The sequence below is a fragment of the Nomascus leucogenys genome, chromosome 22a, assembly GCF_006542625.1.
Source record: "Nomascus leucogenys isolate Asia chromosome 22a, Asia_NLE_v1, whole genome shotgun sequence".
Classification (NCBI taxonomy): Eukaryota; Metazoa; Chordata; class Mammalia; order Primates; family Hylobatidae; genus Nomascus; species Nomascus leucogenys.
In genome coordinates this window covers 59961215-59978234 of record NC_044402.1, presented here as the reverse complement: position 1 = coordinate 59978234, position 17020 = coordinate 59961215, and the positions used below count along the sequence as shown (strand labels likewise).

The window sequence follows — 17020 nt, the reverse complement described above, 5'->3', positions numbered from 1 at the left end:
TCCACTGAACATGAAATGTTGTATGAATCATCATTTGACTACCTTTGTTGTTTGCTCAAAGCCGAAACATAAAGATTAAAGAGTTGCCATTGATGAGTGAGACAATTCACATTTTGGCATTACTAGAGAAGAAAGGAGCATTTAAGATCATGGAGGGAAATGAAACAACAAAACAATACTGTTGCAATTTGAACAATAACAGCCTTCAGTACATGAAATCATAGTATTATCTTTTCCATTTTCCACCCTTATATTTTCATTGGCTTCGTACAATCCTCTTGTTGCCTATAATTGGGGATAGGGTTAGTGCCAAAGCTGCATAAAACAAGCAGCCTTTCCTCTATACTTTCTTTGCATCGTGATTGTGTATGCAAAGTCGTAAAAATCATTTATTATGAGCATGTGTATTCTTGGCTTAAAGAGCCAAGTATTCTTGTGACAACAATATAATAGCATCAGATGTATTGCCATAAAACACCATAAGTGGGCACTTAATAGTTACTGCCCTGGCACCTACATGCTGGGATATCATCTTAAAGAGGGACTCTTTAGAAAAAAAGAATGTTTGGTACTTAGGCAGATAAAGCTCCTTGGATGAGATAGGTGAGTAATGAGTAGACATTTGTAAAGAATCCATTGATGATGGCAACAGTTCATCTTCCATTAGTATCAGATTTTCTCAACCCATCTGCTAGAGTTCTTTTCATGGGTCCAAGAAAATCCTTTATGACATTGCAAACATCAATAAATATCTCTCAGGCTAAAAGTCGCAAGAATGTTTTAATGTCACATTTACAGCTAATAAGCTGTAAAATGAGCACAACATAATTTTTATTCTGTGCAACCTTTACTCTTTGGAAAGCATTTATTTAGGGTATGTTGTGCAAATCATTAGTAAACAAATTAGTTCTCAAACTAGATAAAAGAATGTAGAATGGATGAAAGCCACTGCATGGCACATGTCGGCCCTTGGTGGTGTTTTGAGCCTCTGTGACAGACACTGCTCCCCACTGTCTCTGTCCTTTCTTCTAGCTGCTGCCTTAGGGTGGAATGCTTTCCCTTGGTTGCCGCTGAAGCTAGAGACTAAGCTTTCCCAAGCATCAATGCACTTCAAGTTTGCCATAAGTCTGGGACTGATGTTCTACTTCTGCATTAGCACCTGAGTCAGGTGGCCAGACATTAACTGTAGACACATGCTAGTGTCTTTCAAAAAAACTCAGTTGCAAAGGAGGCCAGAGTCCACTAGTTCCTGAGTGCATGTCTGCTTTAGCTGGGAGTGAAGGCAATCTGAAACAAGAAAAGCCACATGACTCCGTTTGCAGAGTTTTCTCAGAGGGCGACTCATCTTACTGATACACTGCTGTGCGTCACTGGGGTCTGTGTAGGAAGATGCTACTCTTGATGTTTTAAGTTTCCAGGCCAGACATGATTCAATCCCTGAATCTCTATTCACCAGCTCTTTCTAGTATAACAGACAGTCTAAAACTTACAATGGTATTTTGTTGAAAGAACATATGGTAGCTATTACATTGAAAATGTACACTAAGCATATGTCTACAACCCTAATAGCTACTTCCAACACTTCCACACAACTGCTTCGACTCAGTCAATTTCTCTCACTGTTCTTTGGCCCAAACTGCCATTCCAGCACCCCTACCCTAAAATGGAAATATTATTCCTTTTAATTGCTTTTGTTATTTTAATACTGCCAGGTAGCTGAAAGGGAACTTTTGAGGTGGTAACATCTCTTACTGATCCAAATATGTTTTTCTTCAGTTGGTAAAACTGGCTTAGCAGTTACCGTTATTACGTCTGGTTCTTCTCTACCAGCTTATATTTAAAGGAGTTTTCCTAAGAAACATAACTCCCCAACCTCTCCCTCTTCCTGTTCTTCCCCCAGCTCCCCTCACTAATTAAGTATTTCATTTCCACTAGCCCACTATAATGTTGTTTATGATCTGATTTCTCTTTTTCATTTCCAGAATCATGAGTTTTCCCCTTTCTACCAATGGTCTACATCCTGACTGTATAGATATATGTTTTACATGTTTTTGTTTTATTATTTTAAAAATTTTATGTTAAGTTCAGGGGTACATGTGCAGATTTGTTACACAGGTAAACTTATGTCATGGGGGTCTGTTATACAGATTATTTCATCACCCAGGTATTAAGCCTAGTACCCATTAGTTATTTTTCCTGATCCTCTCTCTCCTTTCACCCTCCACTCTCCTAAAGGCCCCAGCCAGTGTGTGTTGTTCCCTCTATGTGTCTGACCATATATTGAAAGGGTATAGAAAAACATTTGAAATTACGAATGCCTAGTACTTATCTCTACATTTCCCTTGCCCTATTAAATCAAAACCTACAGCAATAGAACCCAGAAATCTCTCATTGCTCCATAGGTAATACTAATGTGTAACCACTAGCAAAACATAATTTCTTAATTAAAAAAAAATAGCTCTTGTTGTATGTTTACCCTCTGCAAGTTACCTTACATGCCCTGCCTCATTTAATCCTCACAAAAAAACAGTAAGTATTATTATCCTAAAATTTTCTAGGATAGAAAACTGGAGCACAAATGAGTCAGAAAAAAGAAGGAAAAACAAAAGTACAAATTTTAGAGCAAGGTCTTCAATCCATGATTGGAAGTCAAAGGCTGACCCCCTTTCTACTATGCTACACTACTCCTCACTCCACTCTATTATCTATGTTTACTAGTATTTTTATTTCTAATTCTCATTATGTATTTGTGTGTATATGTAAAGTGACAAATCAGCTGGAAAATCCACATTTACAAAAGGTGCTAATACCTCATGTGGTAATGCAGTACTGTAAGATGTTTATGAATAAAAGGAATGTGGCCCTGACTGACGTGGAATAATTTAAATCTCAGTAGAGATAACGATGTTGCATTCCATACTTACTTTTGAGAATATGGTGGACTTTAAAATAACACTGGTGCATAATAAATAAGGAGTGACTGCAATTAATGCATACCTCACTGCCTAATGTTTCCCAAAAGAGAAGGGAAAGCCTTCCTATTTCCAAAGTAGGAATGTTCTTCAACGCTCTCCTGCCTTTCTCCAGTTTCCTCCTTTCTCACCTTTCTTTAACCCCTTTTCACTTTTTCTTTTTTTAATTTAAATTTTTTATTTTTTATTTTTTTATTTTTTTTTTTTTTATTATTATACTTTAGGTTTTAGGGTACATGTGCACAATGTGCAGGTTTGTTACATATGTATCCATGTGCCATGTTGTTGTGCTGCACCCATTAACTCGTCATTTAGCATTAGGTGTGTCTCCTAATGCTGTCCCCCCGCCCCAACCCACAACAGTCCCCGGAGTGTGATGTTCCCCTTCCTGTGTCCATGAGTTCTCATTGTTCAATTCCCACCTATGAGTGAGAACATGCAGTGTTTGGTTTTTTGTCCTTGCGATAGTTTACTGAGAATGATGTTTTCCAGTTTCATCCATGTCCCTACAAAGGACATGAGCTCATCATTTTTTATGGCTGCATAGTATTCCATGGTGTATATGTGCCACATTTTCTTAATCCAGTCTATCGTTGTTGGACATTTGGGTTGGATCCAACTCTTTGCTATTGCGAATAGTGCCGCAATAAACATACGTGTGCATGTGTCTTTATAGCAGCATGATTTATAGTCCTTTCACCTGCAAGTCTATTGACAGGTATGTAAGAGGAGAGAAAAGAAAAAGCTAGTATTTATTAAGCACCTGCAATCTGTCAAAAATTTTCATTTGTGGTATATGATTACCCCCCGAATTAGATTTTGCTATGTTATACACTAACATGCAATTGCCAAATTTCAGTGGCATACAAAAACAAAGATTGATTTCTAGGTCATGCTGCATGTAGGCAGCTGGGTTCTGCTTCCCATTTCTAGACTCAGGCTGAAGGCACAGTTGCCATTGGGAACATGCCATTTTTATGGAAAAGATAAAAACAAGCAACAAGATCACTCTTAAATATCTGCATGAATATAATATATGTCCTTTCTTTCTTACATTTTTGACAAATGCAAGTCAAGGTGAAGCCTAATATCAGTGGAGTACTAAATATACACTTCCCATAGAAAGTAGTGCTCTAGGCCAGGCGCGGTGGCTCACACCTGTAATCCCAGCACTTTGGGAGGCCAAGGCGGGCAGATCATGAGGTCAGCAGTTTGAGACCAGCCTGACCAACATGGTGAAACCCCATTTCTACTAAAAATACAAAAATTAGCCAGGCGTGGTGGCGAGCGCCTGTAATCCCAGTTACTCAGGAGGCTGAGGCAGGAGAATCACTTGAACCCGGTAGGCAGAGGTTGCAGTGAGCCAAGATCGTGCCATTGCACTTCAGCCTCAGTGACAGAGCGAGACTCCATCTCACACACCCACACACACACACACACACACACAAAAGTAGTGCTCTAACTCACAGGGCATTGGATGGTGCATGCATATATTTTTACAGCAAAAGAGAAGTGAATCTTTATTAAAAAAATACAATCTATCGCAATACCCTTTTTATATAGGGGAAACATGAGGCTCATAGGTTAAATAAACTGTCCAAGAGTAGTGCATCTAGTGGACGGCTCATTTAAGATTGTAGTCAAGTTTTTTCTAATTCCACAGCCACTGTTCTTGGATTTGCATAGCCGGGTTAAAGAGAGGGGAGACAGACTTAGTTCTCTCTTCTATTATTTTTTCATCTTTCATTCCAAATATTTTCTAAAACATCATGTCACCTTAAGGATCTAGGAATAATCTTTGATTTAATCCTCTTCATTTTTTCATATTAAATAAAACTCTACATTGTCTAATGCTTAATAATGATACAATTTTTTGAGCACTTAACTTGTGCCAAACACTATTTCAAACTCTCTTCACATATTGTTTAATTTTGAGCCATAAGTTTTGTGGTAGGCATCATATCACTTTAAAGACAAAGGGCTACACACAGTGGCTCATCCATGTAATCCTAGAGCTTTGGGAGGCCAAGGTAAGAGGATTGCTTGAGCCCAGGAGTTCAAAGTTGCAGTGAAGTATGATTGTGTAACCTGGGCAACAAAGCAAGACCTTATCTCAATAAAAAAGGATAAAAATATTGAGGAAAAAATCTCAATAACTTGCCTAAAATGACTGACCGGGAGTGAAGTAGAGCTGGTTTTTAATCCATATCTGATGCTAACACTTGTGCTTCTATGCTCTGCATCATTCTGCTTTCTAATGAAAATCTCTTTGTTTTAAATATATCCTACACTTGTCTCTTCTCGACTCCAGCTTCTATTGCCTATTTTTAGTTTTTATCTCCTTAAGCCTAAATTTCTGCTGTTGCTTTCTAGTTAGATTTCACTCATGAAGCCAACCTATATACCATGACTAGACTAATTCTTAAACTCTGCCGTGATCACTTTTGTGTGCAGAAGACATTCATTGCTCTCCCTTCTTCCTATTTTCATCCCTCCCTCATATAAACTCCTTCATCTGATTTCCAAGGACACCCAGAGTGCAAATTATTCTTATTTCCCACTAGTCCTCAAGGTGTACCATTTACCTGGTTGTCCCTTATTGATTCAACCTTGCTTTATTTACATTTTTCCCCTTACTGGAAACTAGATCAAGAACTTTACGAGAGCAAGGTCATGTATCATTTTATGAATATCTCTCCGTATTGATTGTCATTATGCTAGCTTTGAAGTAGGAAGTAATTACTTACATAGGTAACCTTTACTTGGGTCCATATATGGTGCTTTTCATCACATTGTTCTGTGGACATTTACAGGTAACTAGGAATAAATGATCCATGAATTTATTTCTGGTTCTGCTGTAATGGGTCTCCTGAATAGAAAGCAGGTTCTAAGTTCTCCATATCTCATGGGGACATGTTGGGAAATTGAAGAATGCCAGATTAACTGGCAGCAAAAGTGGGATTGATGTTGCATCTCATCACCCTCTCTAAGCAGCAATAGGAGCAGCACTTGAAAGGTCAGGCATCTTTCAAACCTCAGGGTGAAAAGTTTGCTTGAACACATGGACAAATAGAGGGGAACAACACACATGGGGGCCTACTGGAGGGTGGAGGGTGGGAGGAGGGAAAGGATTAAAAAAAATAACTAATGAGTACTAGGTTTAATACCTGGGCGATAAAATAATCTGTACAACAAACCTCTATGGGCTGGGCGCGGTGGCTCACGCTTGTAATCCCAGCACTTTGGGAGGCCGAGGTGGGCGGATCACGAGGTCAGGAGATCGAGACCACGGTGAAACCCCATCTCTACTAAAAAAAATACAAAAAAATTATCTCCAGCCTGGGCGACAGAGCGAGACTCTGTCTCAAAAAAAAAAAAAAAAAAAAAAAAAACCTCTATGACACAAGTTCACCTATGTAACAAACCTACACGTGTACCCTTGAACTTAAAAATTAAAAAGAAAAATAGAATAACATAACATAAAATAAATAACTGAAAAAGAAAACAGAAAAGAAAAATGAAAAATTTCCTTGGCTCCCAGAAATACAGATGAAGAGAAATTGTGGTACCTAGCATTTGTATATATGTGTGTCTAGTAGACGAAGGATTATAAATTAGTACTTACATTTATCAACACACAATATTTTCAGTGTGGTGTTCTCTTGCCTTCCATTGACTAAGCAAAAATAAAGATCCTCAATGAACATCTTATGCCTGCACAAATTTTATAAATCCTTGCCATTTAATCACATATATCCATGTTTTCCAATTTGTTTTCTTGGATTCTAAAATATAGCCCCTGGAGAAAGTAAATTTAGGTAATGTATGCCACTATATTATATTAAAACAAACTGAAAATTACTTGCAACTAAATGCATATATTACATCTAAACCAAAATTTTTTAAAGTCATTTACTTATGGGATCTTTTGTTTGCCTAACCCATAAAAGTATTCTGCAGAGCCAGTGTTTTATGGTACATAATTCTAAAAACTCTGCCTCTTCTAAAAAGATGTTGAATTTACTGTGTCCCTTTGAAAATAGAAAATGACAGAGGGTTCTACTCGAGTAAAATGGCCTGGGAAAATCTTTCCCAGAAGGTGGTCTTTAGGCAGACACCTGAAGAAAGAGAAGGAGTCTGTTCTAGGAAGAGGCAATAGCAAGGGTTAAGCGCTCCAGCAGTAAAGAAAATATTTAATGTGTTTGGTAAACTAGAAGGAAGTAAGAGAAACAGGAAGGAAGGAAAAGAGGCAAGGACGGAGGAAAGAAGCCTCTTGGTGGCTGGAATGAAATGGGCAAAGACGAGATTTAATATACCAAAGAAATTGCTAGGGTTTAGGTCATGTGGGACTTTCTAGACATGGTAGAGGCTTTAGGTTTTCATTTAAGTTCAGTGAGAGGCTATTTAAAGATTTGAAGTAGGGGAAATAAATGATTTCATTTGGATGTTTAATAGATAACCCTGATTGCTTTCACTGGAGTCAGGCAGAAGTGAAAACAGGAAAAAAGTTGAGATTATTGGGGGTATTTATTGAAGCACCTATACTGGAATATGATGATCACGTTAGCTAGTTCAGTGGAGTTTGCAGTGAGGAAGAATAAAGATACCTATTTATGTAAAATCAACAAGACTGGCTAATGGGATATACGATTGAAAGAAGGGAAAAAATCAAGGATAATTTCCAGATTACCTGAATGATATGGATGGGTCATATCATTTACTGAGATGAGAAACGCAGTGAAGGAAGTTAGTATGGTAGGAGGAAACCTACATTTAGTTTAGAACTTGTTAAATTTGAGATGGTTATAAGATATGCAAGCAAAAATATCAAGAAGGTAGCTTGAAATGAATCTGTAGTTTACTTAAAATCATTGGAAAATTGAGATCAGTCAGTGAGATTATTAGGTTTCTTCTTACTAAAGGGGAGGGGCAGGACTGAACCTTATTAAAGGGAAGGGCCAGGATCGAACTCCAGCCTTTAGAAGTTGAAGACAGCAGAAGAAGCCAATGAAGAAGAATATTTGAAATGACCAAGTAGGCCTTAGCTGATCTTGAAATAATAATTTCAGTGGAATAGTGAAGCAAAAACCTGTTTGGAAATGTTATAAAGTGAAATGGGTTGAGGATCAGAGACAATTATCAAGACAACTATTTCAAGACATTTGGCTACTGAAGGACAGTCACAAAAGGTGAAAGGTAGTTGTCATATTGACAGTTTAATGCAGTAGCGTGGGATCTTTTCAAGATGGCTTGAAAATGTACTAATGAGAAAGGAGGGAGAACTAGAGGTAACAAAATGGTTCCTGAGCCGTCAGCTTTTAAGTGGTCTTTGGGTAATGACTGCAAAGACAGCAAATCTGGTGTATTTTCGCACCACATTCAACAATACTGAAAAAGTACACGTGGATCACTTTTTAAAAAATCTCCACTGTCTATTAATAGTAAATGCTCACTAAATACTTTTTAAAGAAAGATAGGAATGAGAGAAGGAGGAGAAGGAGGAAAGAAAGAAAAATGAGAAAAAGAACCAAAAAGAAATCCCATATTTTATCCTTGTTTTCCCTTCTACTCTCATTACAATTGTGCATTGTTTCTGATGGAGGTTCCCCATTTCAAAACTCAGTAATGTATAAAACTTTCTGGATTATCTCATCATTCGAAATGACCATGAACACTCTCCAAAAGAGAGTTCTCTTTCCTTTATTTTTTCCTAACTCTCCCCTGTTGTTTTCAATCAGCCTATGGAAAAAAAAAAAAAAAAAATATATATATATATATATATAAGCCAGCGAGGTAAAATTTTACACATTTTCCAAAGGGTAGCCATAAGTGAATTATTCAATGTCAAATGAAGACATCAAAACCTTTCTGGACAATCAGTGGTACTGTCACTTATATTTTTTTCATTGAAAGTATTCCATACATTGAAACCTCCACATATGAAATATAAAGTCTTGAAATTTGTAAATTATAGTACAAACTATTTTCATTATCTTTCATTTGTCTTATTTATTACAAACTCGCCTAGTGCTTTTGTAATATAATTCAAGGTAAAAATTACTGTTTAATTTTGTGAACTTATTTTTTTCCCATGAAACATTCTAGAGACAGGCATTGTTTCCCCCAAGCTGACTCTTCTAAATTATGTTTTAATTAAAATGAAATGAAGGTTTATAAATTTGCAGTTTGTGATATGTTAAATCTCTGTTTCAAATTATATCTCAAGTATTCTGACATTTATTTCTAAATCATTGCTTTGTCTCTGATCAACCATAACTTTTACAATGCATTTACTGTTTCATATGAATTATACAAGCAGAGTTTCAGTCCCCATGAACTCTCAACTACTGTTGCACAAGGATTTTGGAAAAAAAAAAAAAAAAAGAAATAGTAAGGCTCACCTCTCCATAGCTCATTTGGGGAGAATACTACCTAAATTTGTTCCTAATCCAAGATTGAAATTAATCTTGATTTCCCATGAAATGTACAAGGATTTTACAATATAGTTCATAATCTTGTTTAATTTCTCCAGGGTACAAGTTAAGATAAACAAGTCACTGACAGTGTTTATCTATAAATAGAGCAGATGATGTGGAACTGAGGTTAGTTATCAACTTTGCTGACTTTAATTTTGTGGTTATAAAACACTGTAAACCTCACTGTTTGTAAAAGGCAGGGAAGGAACTCCAGTGGGCTTCAGTAGCCAAGAAACCCTCAGTAACATTAATCTCTCTAACTGATATTCGGTATCCTCCTAGGGTGCAATATTTAAGACTGTGGAGTGATTGCTAGATGCATTTAAATTTTCACTGGGATAATTAGCTAACATTTCTGTCACTGATCTATTATAACTCTGTTAATGAGTTCCATGTGAGAGAAATTTAGTAAATGAGATGATTCTTTCTAAACTCTGCTAGGTGAGCGTTTAACAATTAAGGCAGTTACATATCTAAAAAAAGCCTTTTTTGTTTCAAAATAATACTTTTTTCTTTTGCAAAGATGAACTGTAACACCCAACTAGACTAAATGTACTTAGGGATAGAATTTCATAAGGAAAAACCATAGCATCACTTAAATAATTAATCATCTAATGTATATTAGCTACAACTTTTTTAAAAAGGCCATATAACTTAAAAAGAAGTAAAACTATTGATTCTTCATTTTCTGAATTGATTTAAATACACAATTTTATTGTGATCATTTATTATGCTAAAGGTCTGTATGATCAATGTGATTAAAATTAATTTTTTTCAAGGACCCCTTATTAAAAAAACAGTATTATTTAAAATTTCTCATTTTTCTGCTTTCAACTTTATAGTGAATACAAAAGTAATTTTACAATCACAAAAGTAAAAAATAATTCACAAGTTCTACCTCTATTACTTTTACATTCTTAAGTGGTTTATTTTGCATTTTAACAAGCGGGAGGCTTTCTTTTTTTTTTCTCTAGAGTCAGAGTCTTGTGTTTTCACCCAGGCTAGAGTGTAGTGGCTTGATCACAGCTACTTCAATCTGGAACGCCTGGACTCAAGTGATCCTCACACCTCAGCCTCCAGAGAAGTTAGGACTACAGGTGTGCACCACCATGCCCAGCTAATCTTTAAACTTTTTAGAGATGGGGTCTTGCTATGTTGGCCAGGCTGGCTTTAAACTCCTGGGCTCAAGTGATCTTCCCACCTTAGCCTTCCAAAGTGCTGGTATTACATGCATCAGCCACATTGGAGGTTTCTTAAATAGATGGTAATCCAATATGCAAGTTGGAGACTAAAACTATTTTAAAAAATGCCTTAACTGTATTTGAGTTCAGACCCCCTGAGAATGAGTTTTCTAATGACAAAATCCTCACTTTTCTAGTCTTGTATTGGGCTGCTGCTTTCCGACCCACTCTGGGAGGTTTACTACTGGTCTGAAACTCCAATCTATCTGTCTACCGATTATTGCTAACATAGTGCTCAAATCTTGGCTCCCAATAAGCTGTCTTCTGAACAGCAGCAGCCCTGGATGGAGAGATAACTGAATGGAACATTTGGTAATAAAGTCATGTACCTCGTAAGGACATTCTGGTCAACGACAGACAGACAGACAGACTATACATCAGTGGTCCCATAAGATTATAATACCGTATTTTTTATAGTATCTTTTCTACGTTTATATGTTTAAATATGCAAATATTTACCATTGCATTAAAGTTGCCTAAAGTATTTAGTACAATAGCACACACTGTGCATGTTTGTAGCCTAAAAGCAAAGGCTGTATTATATAGCCTAGGCATGTGGTAGGCTATACCACCCAGGTTGGTGCAAGTACACTCTGTGATGTTCACACAAGCACAAAATCCACTCAGCATGCATTTTTCAGTGCATATCCCCATCATTAAGCAATGCATCACTGTAGATTTTCTTATCTCCCTTCCTGCTCAGAGTCTGTTGTCACTAGTTTTCATCGGATGTAATATCCCACTGTTTGATACATTCATTTTTGTAAACAACTGTCTACTCATAGTTAGTGTCAGGTTTCAAAAATGCATGAAGCATCTATAACAGAAGACAGCGAAACCTCTCTAAAATGGAAGCTTTATCTCATTTTTCTTACTGCCTCAAAACCAACTTTAACCTTCATTACATAAATTGGTTACTAAACTATTGGTATGTTTGACATTCATATTTGTGTCCAATTAAGTCAAAACTCGGAGTGATTTCACTTTAAAGTTATTGATAAAAATCACCTAAAAGAGATCTATCAGTTAATTTGAACAATTGCATCTTTCTGTTGTTAAAGTAGAAAAGCCAGAGAAAAGACTGTCCTCACGGGGAAACATTTCTTTTTATGACCTGGTCACTCTAAAGCATGATTTCTAAAGTTGTGAGCTATTGGAAACTGGTGGGAATGTGTTTATCAGAAACATGGCCAAGAAGACTAGCGCCTCAGACTGGCCAGGAATAGCTCTGAAGGGAGGCAAAAATAGGTAACAGGAGAAACTGAAGGTTTAGCTAATGGAGAGAAAAAGAGACAGAACAAGGGAAAAAAGCAAAACTAGGTATTCCAGTATGAGTGCAGAGGTACATTAAAGCAATCACTTTTGTAAAGAAAGGATCTTTTTCAATATCCCAAAGATGGCCTAAAGTTACCATCTTTTATTTTCTTGTCTGTATATAAGATACAATGATTTATGTTATAAAATATAATCATTGTACTTATCTTGGTTTGCAAAAAATAAAAGCTTATATAGGGAAATTATCTGATTAAAAGGGGAAAAACAGGCTGTTAAAATTTAAGAAAATTGTTCCTAGTTTTATTCAAATCTATCAGATTAAAATAATGTAATAGGAATAAATTGCTGCCTTAAAAGATAAAGCAAATTGTAATCCATAAAATTAAAATAATGTATGATATGTAACTAATCTCATTTTTACGATTTTCTTTCAGATTATCCAACCCTGTCTAATGTCAAAGGCATGGCATTGTATGCAAGAAAACATGCAAACAAAATCACTTTAACTGGATTTCATTCCCCCTTCAATGGTCAGTTAAAAATCAATCCTCTATAATATTTATATTATTTATTTCCTCTAAAAATCCAGTGACTATTTTTTCTTAATTTTTTTTTTCCTAGGAGAAGTAATCTATGCTGCCATGTGCATGACAGTCACCTGTGGAATCCTTCTCTTGGTTATGGTCAAGTTTAGGTAACTGAATATAAATTAGAAGGAAAGGTCTGAAAGGGAGTCACTTAGCTGTATTAAAGCATGTTGCACAATGGCTGAGCTTACAAAGAGCCTGAGAATGAAAGCTTCTCTGTTAAGACATACTAAATCAAGTTTTATGTGGCATAGGTCCATGGAAACGTTACTTTCAGTCTTCCTACGTAAGGAAAATGTGATCATAGGAGATTTTTTATGTTGCATTTTACAAGCACACATGCATTGTATGTTCCTTCCAATTAAACTCTTATCAATCTTTCCCCTTGGCTTCCCTACCAAATCCAAATTGAACTTTGCTGCATTTGTTATTCAAATCATTTGCATGACTGATAGGCTGACATAACTGACCTATTGTTTACTGCATACAGTTTATATTTACCTGAAGATGTACTCTTCACTCTAATTTCTTACATGCTAATACATTTTATTCATTTTTAATAGGCAATTATTGAAAAAGACATTTAATAAGGCCTCACAGAGTGCCCCTAGAAAGACATTACCATTGCCTGAAATTAATTTATTCTCCAAATCTTGGCTGCTTTTATTGCTGGAATGTAGTAATACTCCAGCAGGCATGTGAGACATTGCGATGAGATATACATCAACCTCTAGATTTCTAAATGTCTAGTGTTTAAAATTTTTCCACTTATTTAGCATTTACAACTATACATAAAATAGTGTAGACTTGCCTTTAATGAAAAAAACCCTCATATTTAAGCATCAATCGTGTTCATTTGCTTATTCTTTATATATATGAGTACATGTCTGTAAAATTTGAGTAGCATAAATGTTAATGAAGTAATATACATAAGTGTGTATACAGCCATATATACATGTAAGTACATACACAAACTATATCAGTAAGATTGGGCCTTCAGAGGAACAGAAGTATTCACCGGAGATTTACCTTATGACATCTGACACCTAGAAAGATTAATTCAGTCAACTATACAATGCATGTAAACATACCTTGCTCCTCCAGAGATCTCAGACTTAAAAAGGCCTTGACAATTAGGCAAATAAAAGACTGGCATGAGAAGGTGTATGATGATACCAAGGGGTCAGGTACATACAGACATCCTAATTTATTTATTTTTAAATGCAATGCCAGCTAAACAAAATGTATTCACTATTTGGACCCAACCCCTCTAAGCATTTAATTTGATGTTAACTAAAACCAGTACCAAAACACACTGCTTTTCGCCAAGGCCTTAAAAGTTATATTTGGATAAGAAGACATTCCATGGGTTCTAAGATATGGGTTGAAAGCCAAATAATTAGAGTACATTGCTAAGAGGGAAAAATAGCATTTGGAATTTATTAAAGTTACTTTATTTGGTTTTAAGTACTTGAGAACACGGTTTAGTTACTGTTCCTGCCTAGATATTCCGTGACAAACATTGTCACAAAAAAATATGGACAGTTTTCTGGCCCAGCAAAAAACATCATACTTTAATGGTTCTCAATCTTTACTTCTTAACTACATACAGAATGTATAAAATTTACACCTGTCCCATGATTCCACTGGTTTTTAGATATTACTGTTGTGCTACAGATATAAGGTATAGACTACTCATAATTCCCTATGTATTTGCTGTAACTTCATCTTTTTTCTCACCTGCATAGAAGGCATACCCCTTTTTTGGATGGCAGTGGGGGTGTTATTATTATGGACAAATGTTTTGCATTTATTCTAATGTGTATTTTAAAGCAAATTATTCATACTATTAAATATATTTGTATTTAGTTACAAATTATTTTCATATAATTTAAAATTTATCATAATGTGTAATCTGAAAACTCCAGGCCCAGGATAAAAGAGACAAAATTTAAAGCCATTATTAAAAGAACAAACTGAAACAAAAGCATCATTGGCAACAAAAACTGTGTTGCCCCACACCTGGAGATAAATAATGCTCCCTAAAGAAAGAATAATGGTTGCTATTTCAGACATTGTTCACTCACTTGATGGTCAGGCCTAACCCATGTGAATACGTGTCTTCTGTAAGGAGTAAGATAGTTGCATTTGTTTCATGTTATGCTATATTCAAATAGCCCTGAGCCTTCAAAGAAGTTTGCAGAGAAACAACTAAAAATTTAAATATTTGTGAAAAGAAAGGACTTTTTAAAAAATTATTACTTGGACATCATAGTTAAAGGTGTGATGCTCCCTAGAAAGACAATATGATATTTTACTATTGCGACTTTACATTCTGGAACTTGATTATTTTTTTCCTCCAGGTGCAGACTCCAGCAAAAATGCAAACACATACAAGCACATTTGTGAAATCCTTAAAATGGCATGTCGTTAACTTTTACTTTTATTTTATACAGAACTTCCAGAATATCAAGTAAAGCAAGAGATCCTTCACCGATCCAAATACCTGGAGAACTCTGATTCATCAGGAGTCATGGACCAATAACAATCACTCTTTTCTCTGCTTTTCTTCTCTCCTTTTTTCTTCTCTCCTCTTTTCTTCTCTCCTCTTTTCTCCTCTCCTCTCCTCTCCTCTCCTCTCCTCTCCTCTCCTCTCCTCTCCTCCCTCTCCTCTTCTCCTTTTCTCTTTTTCTTTTTCTTTTTCTTTTTTGAGGTGGAGTTTTGCTCTTGTTGCCCAGGCTGGAGTGCCATGGCTCAGTCTTGGTTCACTGCAACCTCTGCCTCCCAGGTTCAAGCGATTTTCCTGCCTCAGCCTCCCGAGTAGCTGGGATTACAGGTACCCGCCACCAAGCCCAGCTAATTTTTTTGTATTTTTAGTAGAGATGGGGTTTCGCCAAATTGGCCAGGGTGGTCTCAAACTCCTGACCTCAGGTGATCCGCCTGCCTCGGCCTCCCAAAGTGCTGGGATTACAGGTGTGAGCAACCACGTCGAGCCAACAATCACTTTCTTTAAAGCAAATCCTACAGCCAGTCAACACACTATTCCATCTGTCATCGAGAAGGAAAATGTTAAAATAGACTTAAAAATATTGCTTTATTAAGTATAATAATATGGCATGATGATGTTATTTTTTTTCTTAATACTCAAGAAAAAATATATGATGGCATCTTTCACAACACCGGAACAGAAATAAAGTTTCCCTTGAGGCAAAAAGTGTTATCCCAAGTCACATTTTGCATAATTTGCTTTATGATGAATACAAACGCATATCATATTAATTATTTGCATCATAATATGACATAGTTAGCAGGTTTTCTGATCAATTACATAAGTTCCCATTAACTTGCCAAAAAAAACTTAATACATATATCCAGTGTCTGTGTTATTTGTATATTTTCGATCATTTTGAAATCAGTCACTAACGTATTAGCATTGACTTTAAGTTCTTATATATATTTGATTAAATGAAAGCCTTAAACAATTGGAAGTGACAGTTTGAATTTTGTAATTTGAATACGATTGAATTTTACTTTTTGACCTTGATATCTTCATTTTACTACCATAAAATGTAAAACAACTACACTGGCTGAAAGAAAATGTGCACTTCAATAATCATAGACTTTTGTGAATTAAATTAAACCTTTCTGGGCTAATTATGAGGAACTTCTGCGATAATAAAGTAACACCATAATTGTTACTTTTTATAATGTTCCTATACTGTGACTTTTGGCCTGGTTTGACATCAGAGTATAATTGTGATTAGAAAATTGTAGAAAATATGTTTATTAGTTAGAATTTTAATACATATTTGCTTTTCAACCACCTGCAATTATACTAGTACCTATTACTCAGAATAGCCATGAGGTTGTATTATCTATAGTGCCACAGAGGCACAAATATTCAATAACCTGAGGATATCGTACTAACCGCCATATATACAATTAAAATTCAAATATTTTCTGCTCATTTGGTCTCATTTCTATTGCTATTCACTACACTTCAGATTAAACTGTCTACATTAAATTAAATTTGGAGTTAACATTTGGCTATGTTTACTCGAAGTAATTGAGAAGCCATCGTTTATCTTTTAAAACAGAGAAGAATAAATTGATGAGTCACAGATGTTTCTCAAGGAGTTCTATATATTCCGGTAGCTAATGCAGAGTATTAACGTGAAGAGAATGCAGGGATTTCCTTCTCCAAATCACTGCCATTTAATTTAGGCTTGGTAATGTCTGGGAAAATGCAAACTGTTCTCTGGAAAACTGAGAAAAGAAGTCAAGTTTCTTCTAGAAACATGTTGTGTTGCGCAGAGAAGGGGAGAACAGAGTATAAAATGGATGGCTTCCCTAGGAAACAGAATCTTGGCTCTTAGGACAGCAGGAATAAGTAGGCAAAACCACAGAAGGGGGAATCAGCACGAAGCATTTAGGGAACACTAAATAGTCACCTGTCTCTAGAGCAGAGA

The 17020-nt window shown here is 35.9% G+C and overlaps 1 protein-coding gene across 1 annotated transcript in view; it reads left to right on the top strand.

Annotated features, from left to right (window-relative positions):
* Window positions 1-15071, top strand: part of GFRAL (GDNF family receptor alpha like) — a 65304-nt gene extending 50233 nt beyond the window's left edge. Inside the window, exons 7-9 of the mRNA XM_003254126.3 lie at window positions 12399-12494; window positions 12586-12658; window positions 15008-15071. Coding sequence (XP_003254174.2) covers window positions 12399-12494; window positions 12586-12658; window positions 15008-15071 — 233 coding nt within the window. The remainder of the gene's footprint in view (window positions 1-12398; window positions 12495-12585; window positions 12659-15007) is intronic.
* The last annotated feature ends 1949 nt before the right edge of the window (window positions 15072-17020 follow it).